The 16,803-nt window shown below is 47.5% G+C and overlaps 1 protein-coding gene across 1 annotated transcript; it reads left to right on the forward strand.

Moving 5' to 3' along the window:
* Positions 1 to 394: 394 nt before the first annotated feature.
* Positions 395 to 2,196, forward strand: BHLHE23 (basic helix-loop-helix family member e23). Its single transcript, XM_069650779.1, has one exon. It carries the CDS (start codon positions 847 to 849, stop codon positions 1,543 to 1,545), a length of 699 nt encoding a protein of 232 aa, XP_069506880.1. The 5' UTR covers positions 395 to 846; the 3' UTR covers positions 1,546 to 2,196.
* The last annotated feature ends 14,607 nt before the right edge of the window (positions 2,197 to 16,803 follow it).

Below are 16,803 nucleotides of genomic sequence, written 5' to 3' on the forward strand. Positions count from 1 at the left end.
ACCTCCTTTAATGAGCAGGACTCTATCGGGCCGCCCGGCTGCCCCGAGAAGCAGGCTGGCCCGCTTCAGCTGCGAGTACAATTGCTCTGCTTCATTTACACGTGCGATGAGGCGCGTTGACAATCTGTGCACTCGAAGCGTTCCTGCTAAGCTCGCAGTGAAGTGTGCTATACAACCATAGCATCCAACGTCCAGCTTAAGACACACACACAAGTACGCACACCTCCATGAATGATGCCCTTTTTGGCCTGAAGCATATTTCTGGATTCAAGCGTCCAAGGCCACACACCCCCTTCCCCGCGAGCCATTTAATAGGCTCACCCATTAGTCTTTTTAAAACCGGACTCCCCTAACTAAAACACACACGCACAGTTCCTTCCAGCAACAGCCCCCGACGGCTTCCTTCCTGACTGTTCAGATGCCACAATATTACTAATTAAAAAAAAAAAAAAAAGATCGCTCTGATTGGGTGGCTGGCAAATCCCGGCGGAGAGCGGCGTGTCATATAATCAGGCAGCAGCAGCAGCTTTGGGACGAGGCATGCATCACTCCCTCCTCCCAGTCCAGGGCTCAGCGGCGAGAGGCGCGAGGCGGTGCCAGGTCCTGGCAGGAGCAGGCGGCCGGTCCCCACTCAGCAGCATCGCCCCGCCACGTCCCAGCAGCAGAGGACTCCACTACGTCCTTGGGCGAGAGAGAGTCAGGGGAGGAGAAGCACGACGTGGAACAGAGAAATAGCCGCCAGAAGAAGCCCCTTCATTCGTTCCCTGGAGAGAAGACGGGGGCGCCTTGAAGTCCAGGTGGGGCGTGTAGAGGACCAGTATCCAGTTGGAGTGGACTTTGGTCTCCATGCTGATGAGTGCCCTATCAGGTAGGGACCTCTACCTCGGCTCCACGGCGGCTGCTGGGCTCCCTGGGAAGGCGATGGCCGACCTCAAGTCGGCCACCAACGATGCCTACATGGCCCTGGCCCAGAGCTATGGGCAGTCCGCGTTCACCTTCACCAGTGTCCGGGGCGCTGAAAGCCAGCGCGTCTTCCCAGGGCCTACCACGTTGGAGTTCCGCACCCAGGACCGGGGCAGCAGCGATGAACAAACTGGCGACGAGGAGGAAGACACCTTCCACCCTGAGGGCAAGCTGAAGGGTGGTCTTGGGTCCAAGAAACCCAAGGAGACCCGCTCTCTGCGCCTCAGCATCAACGCCCGCGAGAGGCGGAGGATGCATGACCTCAACGACGCCCTGGACGGCTTAAGGTCCGTCATCCCCTACGCTCACAGCCCCTCTGTACGCAAACTCTCCAAGATAGCCACACTACTGCTGGCCAAGAACTACATCCTTATGCAGGCCCAAGCCCTAGAGGAGATGAGGAGATTTGTAGCCTACCTGAACCAGGGGCAGACCCTCAGTGCCACGCTGCCCGCTGCCAACTTGGCCCCTTTCGGGCAGTCAGCCATCTACCCCTTCCCTGCCTCCGCCCTGCCCACCTGCCCTGAAAAATGCACAGCCTTCCCTGGCGCCCTGTGCAAACACTGTACGGACAAACCCTGAGGCCACCTGCAAACTTCTGGACCACATCCTCAACTAAGTGTCCCATCCACGCCCCACCTCATGAGACCTCATTGTGGAAAAACCCAACCCAACTGGAACAATACTTCCACAACATAGTTTCTTGCCAACTCTCAGCTTCCTTTTTACTGCAACGTTATGTTGGATCGGCTTCCTGATTTAAAACATTGTTAGCCAGTTGCTGAGAAAGTTAGGTCAGTTTCGTTAAACTGTTGTTGAAAGAGTAAACGGGGGAATGAGTGAACCGGAAGTAAATCAGCTCTTCCTTCTTCGTATTTTATAATGGAATGGGCTAATCTATGCAATGTGGATGTAATGTAATATATGTTTGCAGTTTCTGAAATGAATATTGAACGTATGTGGTATTGTAATGCAGCTTGCAGGCACGGGGAAGTCACATTTCAAGAAGGGGGTTCGTGAGCTGGCGCTAACATTGACATTATAGAAGACAAAAAACTGCAACACGTTCATTATCGGTGTATTTAAAAAAAAACCTCTTGCACATTGAGTTATTTGTCTATTTAGATCTGTTTTTATTCATTCAGAGGTGAATCCTCAAAGGCACAGCCCGGCTTGGGTGCCAGAGTTGTGTCTATTTATATGTCTTTATAATAAAGTCAAGAGTTAAGCCTCTGGAATTGCTCGTGGTGCATTGCATGGCACCTTTTGAAAGGTAAGCGATGCACATGTGTGAAAAGATGAAGCAGGCGGCCGAGGGGCCCTGTGGCCGGGGGAATTTCCCTGAGTGCCGGCGGTAGTGATGGGGCTCCAGCTTTTAGAACTCATTTCAATGCATGCATGTGTTCGCAGAATGACCCTCAAATCTGCACCAAATCTGTGCTTGCATCGCTGGAATCACTTTACGCAGGGGTGGTAGTCAGCAGGGAGCGACGTCGATACGGGGTCTAACCCTTTGACCGGAGTCATGAAGAGAGTTGCTTTTGTTTAGGGCGTGTTTCATTTAATGTAAGCATGTAACATGTGTATAAGCTGTGTTGGATGCCCAAGTGTTAGCCGCGTAATAACAGAAGTCGATATCACTCGAGATAATGAATAGCTGAGTTGGCCTTGCGGGGATACTGCAGCAGGTTCTTTAACCCGCTGAGCTACAGAATGCTACAGAATGCTACCTGTAAATGCAGTTGTAATGAAATGGAGAGTGCAATGTGCCATGCGCAGTGCTGTGGTAATAACCTCTGCTGATGAGGAACATAACATCATATCCAGGACCTCCCTGTTACAGAACTGCTCGCTACATGCCTGCCACCTTTCACTCCACTCACAGAAAATATGTTGAGGTTGAGTGCTGTTAAACTGAGGACAATAGAACCTGGTTATTGCAGTGCTTAGAAGCAGTACGGACCTGGTACAACGCGCTATATAAGAATGTAAATTATTTGTTTGATTTTATTTTATGTGTTCGAGGAGGGGATTTGGCTGAGGGTGTAACTATAACCCATCCCTCCTCATATGGCTGGGTGGGAGACAATTCAAATTATGCATATACATAGTACGGGGGTCTCTAGCGGGTGAGGGGAATTCGAGAACGCTTGCATGGTCTTGTTAGCACAAAATAAAAAGGGAGTTTAGACTCCGGTGCTTTCCGAACTGATGAAGGAAATGGGATAACGGTCACCCAGTTCTGAATGGCGAGAGGGTGTGCTCCAAATCCTGGGTGAAAGTGTGTCACTTTACGTCTCTGTTCCTCGGTGTTACCCATCTGGCCTCAGCCTCTAGTTGAGTCGAATCCTTCAGACGTGGTGTAATAATGGCAGTGGTGATATCGTGTGTTTATTTATCACTTCGATGCGGATTGCCCCCACTTCTAAGCGCTGCAGCTTTATGTGCTATTATTCCCCCATTTAATGCTACTCAATTTTCCGACCTCGGATGGCCACCTGCAATCGCCACAGGCAAGCGCAGGCTGGCCCTGTGTGCAAGTGAGTGCTTAACTTCCGAGCTATCCACCCGCCCCGCAGGCTTCTTCACTAGAAGGCAAAGGCACAATCCTTCATATAAAAAGAACGTCTGCTGCCCAATAGTCATTACCCAGCCTATGGCCCACTGACTTCTCATAGATCTCTCTCCCGCAGGCACACTCGCGCACTGAGCTATCCGGCCAGCCACTGTTTGTTTCAACAGGTCTGTTACTGCTCAAAACGCAGGAGCAGGCCCGACCGTTTATGCACGATGTATGGACTTTCCCATCGGGGCATGAACAGGATGAGAAGCAACTTATAAAATACATGAGAGGCACGTGCTCGCCTCGGCCCAATATAACAGAAGAGTGTGTCCTACGGGTTGTCCCGGAAAGTGACATATATTAAAATCTCCGGAGCGCCTAGTAAAATTAAAATAATCTCCTTATAATCAAGCCAGCCATTCCGATAAGGGACAGATCATATACACTCCAAACATTAAATAACAACAAAAGCAGGAAAAACCTCTAAGTGGGTGGGTGCCCCCTGTTGCCACCTGCACTGCTTTGAGTGCCAAACAGAGAAACTCTACCGTTGAGTGTCTGTCCAGACGGTGGCACATAATGCAAAACACATCTTTTCATGTATGGTAATTACTGAGCACGAAGAATGCACATGTTTACAAAAAAACATGTTTATAAAATCAAAACAATCTTTTAATTTCCTAAAAATACCCCACACCCCATTGAGAACCACTTCTTTCCTCAGTGAAAAAAAAACTTTTAAATTCAAGTTCTGATAGGTGGGGGGTAATATCCTCCCGCCTTAAAATGGGGTCTCTAGCATGGATACAGGTACTTTTTTCAAAAACGTGCCGCAAACGATTTGCAACAATACAAAGAGCGCAATTCCGATGTAGTGAATGGCTTCCAGTGAATGATGGTCATTGTGCAGGTCACCTGAGGTGAAGAAGCAGCACTCTCCTTCTGCAGTGGGAACGAGCACCCCTCGGGGTGTGGCCAGGGTGTACTTGGCAGACTGCAAAGAAGGCTCTGTGATTCACTTCATAGTCTGCGAAGAGTTTAGCAGCGTGCGGCTCAAAGTACATCCACAGAACAGAAGAATGGACGTTCCGAGGCCTCTGCCGCGGGGGCGAGCTGGAGCTGCGGCGTCACCGAGCCGAGTATTCAGGCAGGCCTAAACACACAACTTCCTTCCCAGGCAGGTCGGAACTAAAAGTGCTCGTTTGCCGTACAGCTCCTGAATACGGACCAGGATGAGAGGCTGCACAAGCTGTAAGCCGGGCCCCGGAGACAGATTGAAGCAGAGAGTCAAAAAACACTGAGAGCTGAGCAGGAAAAAACAAGATGGACACATGCCTTTTTACAGCGATAAACCTGGAGTGGAGCGACCGGAGGAAAACATCACTTCACTGAACGGAGGCGCCCTGATTCCTGTTCCCGCCTTTCCCTTTTGCAATTCATTGGCATGAGGTGCTTAAGTCCAATTTTTTTAATTGAAATTAGGTGATACTACCTTGCCCACAATGCATTACTTTGTTGTAGACAATGTATGGCTAGGACGAGGGGGAGCCGCAAGGTCACTAGAGCCTTGAGCGATGATTTCCCAAAATGTTGGTGTTGAAGGGAGATCACAGGCACGAAGTCCGACATGGACCACCAACGTTTGACCATTGTACCCCTCAAAAGTCTGGATTCTGCAAACATTTTGGGTTAATCACCCTCCTGCTTAGCTACCAAGTGGGAGTCGAAAGTCCTCTGAAGCTTGGGCCACCTTCCCTCTGCCTCGCAGTAGGGATCTTCGTACTGAGAAGTACGCAACCTCCAGAAGTTCTTCCTCAACTCGCAACAGGTGCTCATTCAACACATTCCTGGTCCAGTTTACACCACACGTGTGATCTGCAACAGATGTGTGAGCACTAGCTTATCAATTCATTAGTATTCTAACGCACAGTTTCAGCAATGCAAGTGGCGGCATGGTGGGGGTTTTCAAGGTATTCAGATATGATATGATATGATGGGTTATTTATAACACGCTTAATACCCAGAGGTTTCTAAGCGCGGACTGGGGATCGAACCTGTATTGCTCAGTGTGGTCTTGCTTCCAAGGCGAGCACGTTGCCGTTGAGCTATCCTCCTAACATCTCCGCCAACCTGTCATGATGATACTATGTGGTGTCCCTCGCTACCTTCTTCTGAGTTGTGCAAGGGGGCATGGAAACTCCAGCTGCGCCGTGTTTTCACATCACCCCAGTCAAGAAAAGACTGGCCTTGCTGGCGCGCAAGTGCTTACAGCCAGAGGCGTTGCTAGGGGGGCTAAGGGGGCTATAGCCCCTGATGTTTTGGTTGTAGCCCCGGATAGAATCTCAGGAGCTACAGCCATAAGTCTGGCTAGCCCCCAGTCCCAACAGTTCCGATATCAGCGTAGCCCCCGGTCTTTTCCAGACCTAGCAACACCCCTGCTTACAGCCACCTCCCATTAGGGTTGCACTTGCTGTTTGCATCAGAAATGCTTTGTTGGTTCAGAAATATCAATTGGTAGTACACCTTTGAGAACCTACACAACCTATATTGTCCTGGGAGGATATCTCAGCACCAACGTGCTCACCTTGGAAACAAGACGACACAAAGCAACACAGGTTCGATCCCCGGGTCCGTGCTTAGAAATCTCCGGATATTAAGCACGTTATAAATACGCAACTGAGAGACATATTCCTGTAAGAAAATCTTGATTCCCCTGGGCTGTGTGAGCGCTTTAAAAATGCAAAATAAAGAATGTGCAATATCTGTCATCTATCACCCATGTCATGTGGAGGCACACATGCAATACTTAACTTATATCCGAGAGAGAGAGAGAGAGAGAGAGAGAGAGAGAGAGAGAGAGAGAGAGAGAGAGAGAGAGAGAGAGAGAGAGAGAGAGAGAGAGAGAGAGAGAGAGAGAGAGAGAGAGAGAGAGAGAGAGAGAGAGAGAGAGAGAGAGAGAGAGAGAGAGAGAGAGAGAGAGAGAGATAACCCAGATGTCTAAATTATCCCTGTCCTCATCTTTTCACTTTCAAAGCTCTTGTATTCCCATGCTGTGGAGGAGTCTGGGAATCTGCTATTCCAGAATGATGCATTATGGGCCACCCTCCAGATATTATATTGAAGTGGTGCCATTTTACCCACCATCTTTGATTTCTTAGTGAGTAAAAAAGTAAACCCAAAGGGGCGTTTTTTGGGCAATATCCTAACTCTAAAAGAGATAACCGTTCCCAATTTAGCTTTGTTCACACCAGAAATTCATGTCAATTGAAATATGCATGTTTGCCATAAAGTCCATATGCAGATCAGAAGGGAATCCCATCACGAACACATAGGTGGTGTTGTGCGGGTGGGAGCAGAGGCTTGGGATCCCCTATGTGTCTGTTGTTTCCCGACTTTTTGATGCATGTATTTTGCCTCCCTTTTTTTGAAGGGTTTTTCCCATGCTTAGGGAGTAAACGTGGTGGCTATGCAACGTATACATATGTCTGACTCTTTGGCTTTTTAGAGTGATTAGTGCAGGAAGCTTAATTGTAGTGTTCAGTTGGTTGTGGAGGAATTAATGGACTGTGGTGATGGGCATACCTCTATGCGGTGTCACAGAGATCAACATATGTATATGCTGCACCAAGTTGCCTAATATACATGTATATATGTGGGAATGGCCCATTTGAGCCAAGTCACACATTCCACAACGTCGCCTAGTAGCCATCGCTGGAAGTTGACCTCCAGTTCTGAGCCACAACAGCAAGGCATCGTGGGTATGCACATTAACCCAGATGCAAACCTTTTTCTGCAGGAAATTGTCTTTGTCTAAGAGGGCAGTGCTACTTTATACGTAGCTTAACCAACCCAAGGTAGACATGTGCAAGGCTGCCAGGACAACTACATACCTGGTTTCACCCTTATTAGGGATCCTCAGTGCAGTATTGGGGTATGTAGTTGTCTGGCAGCCTTGCACATGTCTATCTTGGGTTGGTTAAGCTATGTATAAAGTAACACAACCCTCTTACAAATGTAGGACGTGCCAGTGTTTCCTGCTGGCATGTGCTGCAAGAAAAGAAAAAGGGTGTGTTGCGCTTGAAAACAGGATTAGTACAGCATTAGCCCTCATTGTCGCAGTAAGAGTGCACAGCATCTACGCTTCCATGTGTAGCTTTAGAATCCAGTGACACAGACATAATGCTCCCTCTGTACCACAGACGCAATGCACCCCTCACTGTGTATTAATGGCCCACTTCTTTCAGCAGCCCTCTTTTTCAATGCGATGCGTGCTTTCCACAACCCATTGCGCTTCACTGGGTTTTAATTTCAAAAGCAACTTAATTGTAGAAGTTGTGGCCGTCAATTGACCAAATTTGCCATATTGTGGCTGAGTAACAAAAAAGTTACCCTGACTTACTCTTAATGCTGGAAAGCGACTATTCAATTCACAAAGAGTTTGGTCCTGATTCAGCGAGCGTTTTGCAATGGGGTTTGCCTTTATAAAATGCTTCTATGAATTAGGTCCAAAGATTTGCTCTTCTCTTTCGAAGAGTCAATAAGGAATTACCCCACGTTACTCCTGATAACTTGTTTGTGAATCAAATAGTCTCACTCCAGGAGTAAGACTGAAGCAACTCATTGTTACTCCTGGTAACTTCTTTGTGAATCCAATAGTCTAATTCCAGGAAAGAGTCAAGGTAAGCTAGACTCACTCCTGGTAACTTCTTTGTGAATTCAAGAGTTGATTCCAAGCATTTATAAAAGGAAAGGCCAGGGCAGGGACATTGGTTCCCCTGTGATATTGAATCACTCAGAATCCCCGCAGGAGGGATTTGGGGCAGATATCACATCAGTCCTGCCTACCAAGAGATCGGTTGCAAGCCCGTTTACCAAAGTTTCCATGTCTCTTTCAAGGTGAATTTTTATCAGTTGCAATAAAATAACACAGGATTTCCGCAATTTCACCCAAATTGGTTATGACCAGAGCTGAAAAGTGACCATGCAAAGTCATTTTGTACTGCAAAATGACTATGGACTGACTTTGCCTGGACTTTGCACTGGACAAATACACTTTGCACGGTTCCATGAATCAGGGTTTGTGTCGGCAGTGCAAAGTCACTTTTCAGCAGCGCAAAGTCACTTTGAACAGGGCAAATATTCCATGAATCGATCCCCTAGTTATTTATTTAGAGCACACTATACAAACGATTGTCATTTGGTGCTGTATAAGGAGATTTTATTAACGTTACTGAAGTCCTTGCTGCTTATGTAATCAACGTCAGATTGGTACAAGTGCACATCAGCCCCACCTGGGTTTGAACCTGTGACTTTCAACTTGGAAATCTGAGGCGCAATGGTACTTCAGTGAACCTGATTCATGGAATTATTTGCATGGGGCAAAGCTTTCAAGGCTCCAGCAAACAGAAACAATGGTTCGTAGAAACTCCACTGCTGAAGTCCCTGGCAGCCATTTTCCACAGCAGAATCTCTGGACCCCACCAACTCCTGTCAGTGCTGCTAAAGCGACTGGTACAGCCGAAGCCCGAGGGGGCCAGACCTGTCTGTGGGCATTTGCGTTGGGCACGGGGTGGAAATATTGCTCTTATTAAACCAATTTCCTTGGCTGTCGCCAGTTTTATGCTAATTCGAAGAGGACGTGAGAGTGCGTGGCCCCCGCTGCCTGTCCACACTACTTAATTCCAATTAATATGCGCACAAAAGACTTCTTGTGTCTGCAATCGGGATCGTGCGATTAACCCACAATCACAGAAAAGGACATGTAAGCAGACATTTGTTAATCCAGATTGTAAATGTTTGTAAAATGTTTGCCCCTTTGATTAGGCCGATCAGCGTATTTCATCCCACACGGAAAAATTGCACCCCTCGCCGCTAAGAGAATGGCAACAACAATACAGTTGTTAAAGGCTGTGTAAATGTTCAATAAGAACAGAAGAGTTCAAATATAGATGCATCCAAAACAGGGCGACAACCTCATATTTTACAGCCACAGTGGGTCTCATTAAGGGCGACATATGATGGAAAGAGGCTTATGTATTAATTCTGGATACAAGCTTGCACATAGCTGGGGGCTTTTGGAAATTAAGAGAATGTTTAATTTTGCAATGACTTAAAAAAGAATGCCATATTTAGTGCATTTACAAGGTTGATCCATAAAACCAATTTAGTGGATCCAGGCTGGGATTACAGTTAATGACAATGGGGTAAATAATTGCCATTTCTTTCAGCAGATCATGAGTGCAAAAAAAGGTGAAATGTCTGTGTGATGTGTGTGGGCATCTGCACCTGCTGCAGAGTCGGGAGCCGCTCAACCTGGATCTTACAAGCACATTACGCGCACTGGGATATTGGTTTCTGTCAATTCTGAGGATCTATAAGGTTTCCCCAACTTTTATTGGGGCAAAATTCACTTTTGCTGAATCTCTTTTGCTGATTTTTACCACTTATTTTCACTCCAAATAGTTGAGGCGACCACCCGCATAACCTTCTATCCCCCCTTCTATGAATCTTACCGCAATTTACCATCTGCACTTTTTCTGAAAAAAATGTGGTAAAAAATGCAGCATACAAACTCAGCAAAAGTGTGGAATACCACTTCTGAGACTTTGCCCAGGCAACAAGGTCTTCTGTTACAAAGGTTACACATAAAGGGCCCAATTCATGGAAAAGTTTGCAATTATCCCGCAATGATTGCGCACAGAGAAGGACCCTGCGAGAGCTGGTGTGCAGAAGTTACTCTGCACTCTCCTCGTATTCATGGGATCCCTCACGCAAATGTATTCGCAAGTCGTGGCTAAAACGTCACTGACATGCAAAGCCAAAACAGCCAGAAACAGCTACATTTGTGTGGTACGCAGACGCAGATATATGCACCCTGTCAACAGTGTGTGGGGACCCCAGCAAGCAGGCCTACTCCACGGGGGCCCTGCGCAGGGTCCCCATCAGCTGTCACCAGCACCCTGACAACATGCGTAAGATTTGTCGTAAATCGGTTATCTCTCGGGAACATCTGCATGAGAACCCCCATAGACCGTTCCCGCACCCCGCTATGCTGTGTACACGCACGCCTAACTACGATTGGGACCCTGTCTGCTTGTACTCACCCCTAAATCTGACATGAAAACTCACCTCCAAAGTAGAGAATCCTCTGCGCAAGTCTGTACGACTGCTTTCGGGTGGTGGAGAGATAAAGCACTTTGCTTGAGCATTTGGCAGGCGAGAGATTGCACAGTCACATCCATGAATATGCTTTGTCGGGTGCACATGCTGTTCCCCATTTTCTGTGTTCCGCCCACAAATCTACCCTCTGCGTGGGCATCGGCTAGGCCCCACGTGGTCTCTCGCGCAAGTCACTGGGCCTCTCGCACAGGCATGCAAAGCATGATGGTAATCCATGCAAGTCGGCAAAATATCGCGTGCAGTCCATTCCATGAATCGATGGATGGGATTCTGCACGCTTTTTATTGTGCAAATCCAGTATTTTACGTGCAAATAATTCCATAAATCGGGCCCAAAATGTTCTTCTAAGTGCTGTTGTAACAGTTACATTGGAAGAAAATATAATCGACGACAGTGACCAGGGTAATATAATATAACAAGCATTGATCCAAAAAGACAAGTTGATACCTTGGGTAGTGCAACAAAGCCCTTTATTTGCAAGCGTTCATGATCCTCTAATCCATTATTCAGGCCCAGATAGAATGAATCTTTTGGGAAAAGAAGACAATTTAAACAGTAACTGTTGCTTATCTTTTTCGTGTCTGTGTTTCTGATCTGTGGTTCCATTACATAGAAGCGTGGCTTCATAAAGTAACCCCAAGTAAGGCAGTCTGAAAGGTTTAGATGGGCCAAGGTGATCTATGTGCTGGCAGGGGAGACAAAGCCTGATTCATGGAATTCTTAGCTCAGTGCAAAGTGACTTTGCACCGTAAAAATACTTTTTGCACTGCTCTGTGAATCAGGGTGTTTGTTGTCAGTGCAAAGTGACTTTCTCTGAATCAGGCCCTTTGGCTGCTTTCAGGAAGACAGGAAGGGACGGGGTCGTGTCAGTCACAGTATCTGCAAATATAGTGAAGGCCGATAGGTCAGAGGTAGAGCCGATTATGTTACCATTTCGGACCTACCCACCTTTCTATCGTGTGTTCTAATCATTCATTCGTGCCTTGATATCTTGGTATTTTCATCTATTTACTTATTAATGAAAGAGTACATAATTCTTTGGCAAGCAACTCTTTAGGAAAGGCTGTATGACAGCACAAGCAGTTCCAAGGCTGGGCGCTTCATAATCACTGTGCAGTGTTACTGAGGAAGTTACAAGACAGCGTCATTGGAGTCGTGAACTAGGCTACTTAAATGTGGGCAGCACAGTCACATACTGGTAATTTGAAGAAAACATTTCAATATGTTTCATAACTACAATATAAAGTGCAATTGTTGGATAGGGCTTGAAGTGGGAGAATGGAAAAACAGACTCCCGTCCCTGCCCTCTCGCGCCTGGCCTAAAGGATCACAGCCCAGGCACCCGCCACGAGAAGAGTTTGCCCATCTACCAGACGACCAAATACCCTGGTACAGGAACATACGGATGTGTCCATCTGCCTGCCCGACAGCACGACCTGCCCATGCTGACACCTGCGGCACGGATCAACTAGACTAAAGCCAACACGTCGTTAGAGATGCCATGACGACCTAGTCAACGATCAGCGCACCTGTGCAAATATACACGCTGGACACTCCCGCACCAATCTACACGAAGAATATACTCAGTGCTATGACGTAGGCGACAGACATACTCACGGACGTGAATCTTTATTATTTTTCATATAGGCTTTTAAAATGCAGAAACGCAAGACGCATCATGAACTCATCTAAAGAGATTGCTTACGCTTTTCCTAAACCCAGGTGCCATAATGAGAAATATAACGAAGACATGATACTGGTCATAAGACAATATGTTACTATAACCTAAAGCGCCTGTGCACCAAACGGTTCTACCTATACACCAGGCCTAAGTAGGCCGCAAACAAGAGCTCCCATGGACGTGAAAAGAACAAGAGTCGGGTTGCTGATCCTGCAAAATGAGCCCGGCGAGAGCAGACAGCCAAGGTCGTAATGTTGCAAACCCACATTCCAAAGCAGACCATCAAGGGCACGATGTTGCACCCTCGCACGCCGCACACCAACGTTAAAGTCACACCTGCAAAATCAAACCAAGCGCACAGTGGAAAAACAATATTAATGGTGTAAAGTCTGCCTCAAACACGGTCCCACCTCACGTGACCAAGCCGAACCTGACAGGATGCCAAGTTCAGGAGAAAGAAGGCGTCTGGATCCCTCAGTACGAGACACAGGCAGATACACTTGAAAGGCTCAATGGGCATCTGCGACAGTGGGAGTAGTCGGCCTTCCAGCTCATGAATAAGTCTTCACATTGTCTGCACGTACTCATAGTGAAACATTGTTGCAAACGACAGGTGCACCGCGAGCTGGGAACAGCGATGGTCCCAGACTGGGAGGCTCGCGAACGCACCAATCAGAACATGGGGCTCTTATCACTGACGCCATTAACATTGACCAATCATTAGTAGTCTTCATGTAACAATTCTCATGTATCTAATTGTAGGGACAACCCAGATATATCACCTGACTCACCTTACCCACTAATATTGTTCTCTATACGTGTGCTATACTAACCCTACCACTCGAGCAACCAATCCAGAGTGGAGATAGGTTTTTTTGCTAAACTTTTGAGATGACGCGAGTAGCGCGTCACACTAAAGTAAAAAGGGCCTGCGAGCCCACAATTGTGTGTGTGTCATGACGGACGCGTACGCTCCTTGACCCATCCCTGCCGTTTTTGTTTAATAAACAGCAGAGTCACCTTGCTTCTTGTGCGTGTCGCATACTCTATCTCGTCTGGGATATACGGGAGGAGTTGGGGCCTCCCTGCCCGGAGGTCTGCGGACGGCCCGGCCGACCCCGGCAGAATTTCCCCCCGACAAGTTGGAGGCACTGCTGAGATCTGTTTAAGATCCGCCTTTTTATTTTTTTACTTTTTCCAGGCACTCCGGTTGCGAGGAGGCCCGGCGGCGCGGCCCCCTCTGCCGTCGCCCCCTTCTGAGGACTACAGGACCATTGCGGAGCTGCGAGAAGACCGGACAGCGCAATCCGGATATTGGCCCTCGGGAGCCGGTTGAGAAGTATCCCGCCCGCGGTTGGTGAGTGTCCAGACGTGGTCCAGACGAGGGGAGGTGACGAGCCGCTTGGAGGGGCGCACGCAGTCGAGCGGCCCCGCATCAAGAGAACTTGGTGAGCATGCCACGCACAACAAGAAATGTGAAATTGTGAGGGAGGGGGGAGGAGTTAAATAAGGGAGGCGGGAGGTGTTACACAGGTGTGCGGCGAAGGTTTGAGAATTTAGTGTTGAAAATGGAATGAATGGTAGCCGAAAAAGTGCGAGAGCAGACGGCTACGTTACGCGAAGGGAGGAGGCGGAGCACGAAAACATCACGTGCGGCCCTCGTAGACACTGATTGGCCTAGGTCGCGACTACGTGTAAGGGTGTGGGTGTGCGTGGTTTCCTACGATTTGGCATTTATTGATCAATGAGATGATGAGGATCTCTATTATTCGAGCAAGAAACTAGATAGGTAGATGACGTTTCCCTGTAGGCGGTAGCTAGGTAGTTGCCTAATACGGAAGATAATTGGCTGGTTAAGCCCTCCTGTCGAGGGGCGTATCACACGCGAGGCGACGCAGAGTGCGCAGTCCGATTATATGATTGATTTGATTACCTTGTTCCAGGAGTGACAGGAAGACAGCTGTGGGGTTAACGGGGCTAGATTGGAAGTGTATTTTGAACTTAAAGAATATATGAAGAACTTATCAGTAGCTCGAAGAAATCGGTGATGTCACCAGTAGGGTTTTCATAGGATATCCCGAGCACAAGGCATATTCAATCCTGAGGTTGGTGGGGGAGAGAATTGTGGTAAGGAAGTGGAAACGGGGATAAACGGCAATAAGTTGATCGGGGAAAGGTGAACAGGGGGAACGTGGCCGCGCACGGTGAACGCCGGCCACGGCCAATGTAGAAGAGGGAGGAGCTCGTGGAAATAGGACGACTGTATAAGAACGTCTTAAGGGGTACGCAGCCACAGGGGGCTACGTGCGCCTCGGCCGCAGGGGGCCGTAAGGGTGACAGAAGGAAATATATAAATGTAACATACCATATTTTCTATAATTTTTCTTAGCGGACTATCGTAAGTCCCCAAACTTACGGGGCCAGGTAAGCGATATAAGGCTGTATATTGTAATCTGCTAGTGAGATAAACTGCTACCAGATAGGGGAAGGGTAACAAGTGGAGCGCTACTATGTCACACGGGGCAGGATCGGGAGGGTGGGGGAACACACTCACTACCCCACTACAACACATCTGCGCAACACTGCTACCCCATAGAGAGAAACTGATTAAATATAGCATAGAATGGACCCAGGGGACGGATAACAAGATGCTAACACTGTGGCCGCCTAATGGCAGCTTCGATCGATATGTCCAACATTCATTATTAAACCATCTGCACAATACATATAAAGGGAAGAAGTTGGCAAACCATGTGGAGGTGTTTAACTTATGGAGGATGTTCCAGGGGTCCAGACCAGGATCAAATGGAATGTTCACCATGGGGGAAATACCAGAAGGAAAAGAGATTAAGGAGGAAGGAGAGGATGGGAAAAAGGGGAGTGAGGACCCAAAGAACACGGGGAACCGAAGAGAGGGAGGAGAAGAGAATAATAAAACAGATGAGATAAAAAAGGAACAGAGCAACGAGATACCCATAGCAAAGGGGGAAAAAACAGAGGTAGGGGGGTTGTACCCATTAAGAGAACTAGGAGAAATAGAAAGAGGACAGTTAAGGGCGGCTGAGGAATACTCGAACCCGGCATACAGCCCTCCACCATATGTGGCTCATAGGAAGATGCCAGCGGGGGAAGGGGGAACTGGAGAAAACCAGACTGTGGAAATAGGAAACGATGAGTGGGTGGCTGCACAGATATTATTAAAACTACGGGGTTCATTAACAGGAGAAGAGAAGGAGGTAGTAAAGAAAACAGATGAGGATAATGCCAGGGATAGTGAAATGAGGGGAGAAGAGTTGTTAAGACAACAGGAAGAGATTTTGGAGGAACGACTTGCAAAATTAAGGGATGAGCAGAATGAATTGATTAAGCAGCTTGAAAGGGAGGAGAAAGAGAGAGCGAGGAAAAGAAAAGAAGGTAAGAACGAATTGGAAAAAATACGGGAACGAACGGAGGAGCAAAAGAGAGAAGCTGAAAGGGTAAAAGCAGCAGCAGAAAGGGTATCAAGAGCAGTACTGCGAGAAAAGAAAAGGGAAGAGGAAGAAAAAGAAAAAGAAATGGCAATGTGGAAGAGGAGAGTACTATCAGAAACCACTAAGAAATACAAAGAAGGGAGGGTGATAGAGAGTATAGTAGAAAGAGAAAGGATGAAATGGGAAAGGAAGAAGGAGGATGAAAGAATATTAGAAAAGATGAGAAGTGAAGTAATGGAGGAGTTAAAAAGGAAAAGGGAGGAAAGTAGTAGGGAGATGGAGGAGAGAGATGAAGGAGAAAGAGTAGATAGGAGTAGGGAGAGTGGAAAATGGAGGAATGTATATAGAAACACAGAAGTAGCCACAACATCAGCACAAAGGGGAGTGGTTGATAAAGGATAAACAAGAGAACTGGACCTAATAGATTTAGAAACAGTAACGATCAAGGGGAAAAAGACCGAGTGGGGGTTACCGTTTATGACTGACTTTTGCAGTGGGGAAGAAGAAGGAGTGGAGAAAGAAGGAAGTAGCAGTGGAAGGGAAAGTCTAGATAAACTATACATCGCCCGAACCAACATAGACTCACCATGGATAAGTAGGAGAATGGATGAACTGGGAAGAAGTGAGGAGGGAGAGCGAAGAATAGTGGAAAGACAAACACATGAAGCCGCACCATCCCCATCACCATCACACCCTCCCCCATTGCACCCTACATGCTCAACCACCTCACGCTCGTTACGCAAAATAAAACTCGCGCCATTCACAGAAGAATTGACACCCTATGCATATCGGCTTAGAAACCTCCCTAGTCGCAGGCAAGAAAGTCGAATAAACATGCCCACATTAAACGCAGGAAAAAATGTAGAAGAAAAAGTTGCGAGCAGGGGAAATACGGACGAAATTGAAGATGTAAAAGAAAGGGAGGAGGAGGAAGGGTGTGAGGACTC

This window comes from Ambystoma mexicanum, chromosome 3p, assembly GCF_040938575.1.
Source record: "Ambystoma mexicanum isolate Mex_15411 chromosome 3p, UKY_AmexF1_1, whole genome shotgun sequence".
Taxonomy (NCBI): domain Eukaryota; kingdom Metazoa; phylum Chordata; class Amphibia; order Caudata; family Ambystomatidae; genus Ambystoma; species Ambystoma mexicanum.

Coding starts and splice junctions, on each gene's coding strand:
- BHLHE23 (XM_069650779.1), top strand. CDS start 847: ATGCTGATGAGTGCCCTATCAGGTAGGGACCTCTACCTCGGCTCCACG.